General features: G+C 63.8%; 1 protein-coding gene across 1 annotated transcript; it reads right to left on the bottom strand.

The window, feature by feature from the left end:
- Positions 1-1,652: 1,652 nt before the first annotated feature.
- LOC113408617 (basement membrane-specific heparan sulfate proteoglycan core protein-like) lies at positions 1,653-2,093 on the bottom strand (the record flags this gene model as incomplete). The annotated part of the gene is made up of 2 exons (XM_026661956.1): positions 1,653-1,849; positions 1,953-2,093. Coding segments are annotated over 2 exons (338 nt in total), but the record flags the coding sequence as incomplete, so codon positions are not given.
- Between the last annotated feature and the right edge of the window lie 304 nt (positions 2,094-2,397).

The raw sequence follows: 2,397 nt of genomic DNA, 5'->3' as shown, positions 1-2,397 counted from the left end.
GGGCACTGCCGGCACACAGGTGCGCTCCCGGCACATGGCGGGCACTGCCGGCACACGGCGGGCACTCCTGAGAAATGGCTGGTGCTCCCGGCACACGGCGGGCACTGCCGGCACACGGCGGGCACTCCTGAGAAATGGCTGGTGCTCCCAGCACACAGCAGGCACTGCCGGCACATGGCTGGCACCCAGGGAAGGAAGAAATTCTCCTGGTCACAGACAGTGAATTGGGCCCTTTCCCCCCGTAAGGGCAGAGTCATTCTCTCCTTCCACCTGCTGGGGCTCAAGGGAAGGGGGGGCAGAGCTGATTGATCTAGAACAAACGCCCAGCCAGGGGGAGCAGTGGGTGTGGAATGCAGCCCCCAGCTCTGCCCCCCTTGTGGTGGCCCAGTGCTGCCCCCTGTGGGGAAGGGGTGTCTGGAGTAAGTACAGTCCATTCCAGACACAACGCTGTCCTGTGATCCTGGGACATCACCGCACGGCGAGCACATCTACTGAGCGTCGGGTGCCGATTTGCCTACTTGGGCATCATGCCACAGGGTGTCTACACTGCATGGAAACCCACGACTGGGACCCGTGCTTGTCGACTCGTTGGAAAGCTGGGCTTGCGATGGCTGGCCCCGTGCGAACACGTCCACACTGCACTGCGCAGCCCTGCCTCGGGGCTGCAGCTCGAGTTGTGTCCATACTTGGAGCCAAGTCGCGGCTGGACCCAGGCTCTGACCGAATGCCCAGCAGGGTCCTAGGAGCCAGGGTTTGTGGGCTTGCACGCCTGAATCTGTCTGATTTCTGTGTGGATGGAGGAGGGGCTTGGGCTCAAATCTGAGTCAGAGCCTGGGGTTAGTGCACAGTGTAGACAGACCCACGGAGGCCACCAGGGAGCCGGGACCTTGCTCGTCTCGAAGCCCCTAGAGTGGGCTCCTGCTGGGAGTAGGCGGCACAGCCCCCAGGCTGCAGAGAGCAAAGCCACAGAGCTGGTAAGTGACTTGCCCAAGGTCACACAAGAGGCCAGAGAAACAGCCCCAATCTCCTGAGTCCCACCTCGGTCCCTATCCACTAGGCAACCCTGCCTTCATGGGGCAAATCCCCTTCCCAGAGACAGAGCCACAGCCCCCCAGGCTCCTGACAGAGCTCATGCCCCCTTCAGCTGCAATCCCCAGGGGACGGGCTCTGTGCTTGCTCTGGGCTGTCGGCACGGCTGGGTCCGTGTGAGGTGGGGGTCTGGGGGGTCTCCAAGGGGCGATGGCACTGCTCACCTCAGGGACGGGGCCCGTTAGAGCCAGTGCTATCCCCTGCCCGGGGCTCTGGCCTCAGCATGGGGCTGAGGGGGATGCTCACAGGTTCAGGGATCACACGCTGATGACAGTGGCCCAGGAGACACAACAGCGCAGGCCTGTGCCTCAGTTTCCCCATCTGTACCACAGGGCTGACAGTACTGCCCTCTGTAAAGCACTGTGAGAGCCACTGCTCGGCAGAGCTGGAGGAAAGCTGGGTGCATCACTGGTCCAGTGCAGGAGCCCAGGGCCTCAGGGTGCCAGCCCCGGGCATGCAGAGCTCTCGCACAGAAACGCGCCATGGGCCTGGCCCCAGAGGGCCCCTCAACCATTCTCCAGCCACGGTGGGGCAGGGAGACGGGCAGGGCCCTGGGCTCTTGCCATACCTTGTCTCCTTGGTAGGGCCCGGGCAGCTGCCAGTAGTAGGACTCCTGGCCCAGCTGGCCGAAGCGCCCGAAGGAGAGCTGCGGCCCCTCGGCTGACTGCTCCACGACGAAGCCGGTCACGATGCGGGTGCTGTGCTGGCGGTTCACCAGGGCGAAGTTCTGGAAGTCGCTTGGGAGGAAGGGGCTAGTGACCTGCCGGGAACAGACACCGAGGGATGTGAATCCAACCAGGGGCCCCTGCAAGCCAGGCACCCTGCGGGACTGGACCAGGAGGCTGGGGGAGATGGGCTCTTACCAGGCCCCGGTAGTAGGAGGAGCTGGTGCACTGCTGGGTCACACCCATGCAGAAGCAGGGCAGACAACCCTCGCGGTTCTCGGTGCTCAGGTGGAAATGGTTGGCACGGCAGCTGCTGCAGGAGGGACCCTCCACGTGAGGCTGCAAGGGAATGGGACAGATGAGGGGCTGAGGAAACGGCCCAACAGCCGGGGAGATGGTTGAGTGACCCCAACTGGCTGGGGGTCCAACCAGCCCCATCCTGTTCCCCAGGGCTGGAATTCCCCAAGCATCCTCCACGTCCCAGCGATGAACTGGGCCAGGAGCACGGGAACGAAACGGTAAGTGGAGCAGAATCCTGGGGCAGCTGTGGAGGGATCCTCCCCCCCAGGGACCCTGCTCCACCTCCCCCGTGTCAGGGACAGGCAGGAAGTCCCCGCATTCAGGCACACAGACTGGTGAAGAT

Source organism: Terrapene carolina, unplaced genomic scaffold, assembly GCF_002925995.2.
Source record: "Terrapene carolina triunguis isolate 2854851 unplaced genomic scaffold, T_m_triunguis-2.0 Scaffold20156, whole genome shotgun sequence".
NCBI classification, from domain to species: domain Eukaryota; kingdom Metazoa; phylum Chordata; order Testudines; family Emydidae; genus Terrapene; species Terrapene triunguis.
This window is presented reverse-complemented; position numbering and strand designations above follow the sequence as displayed.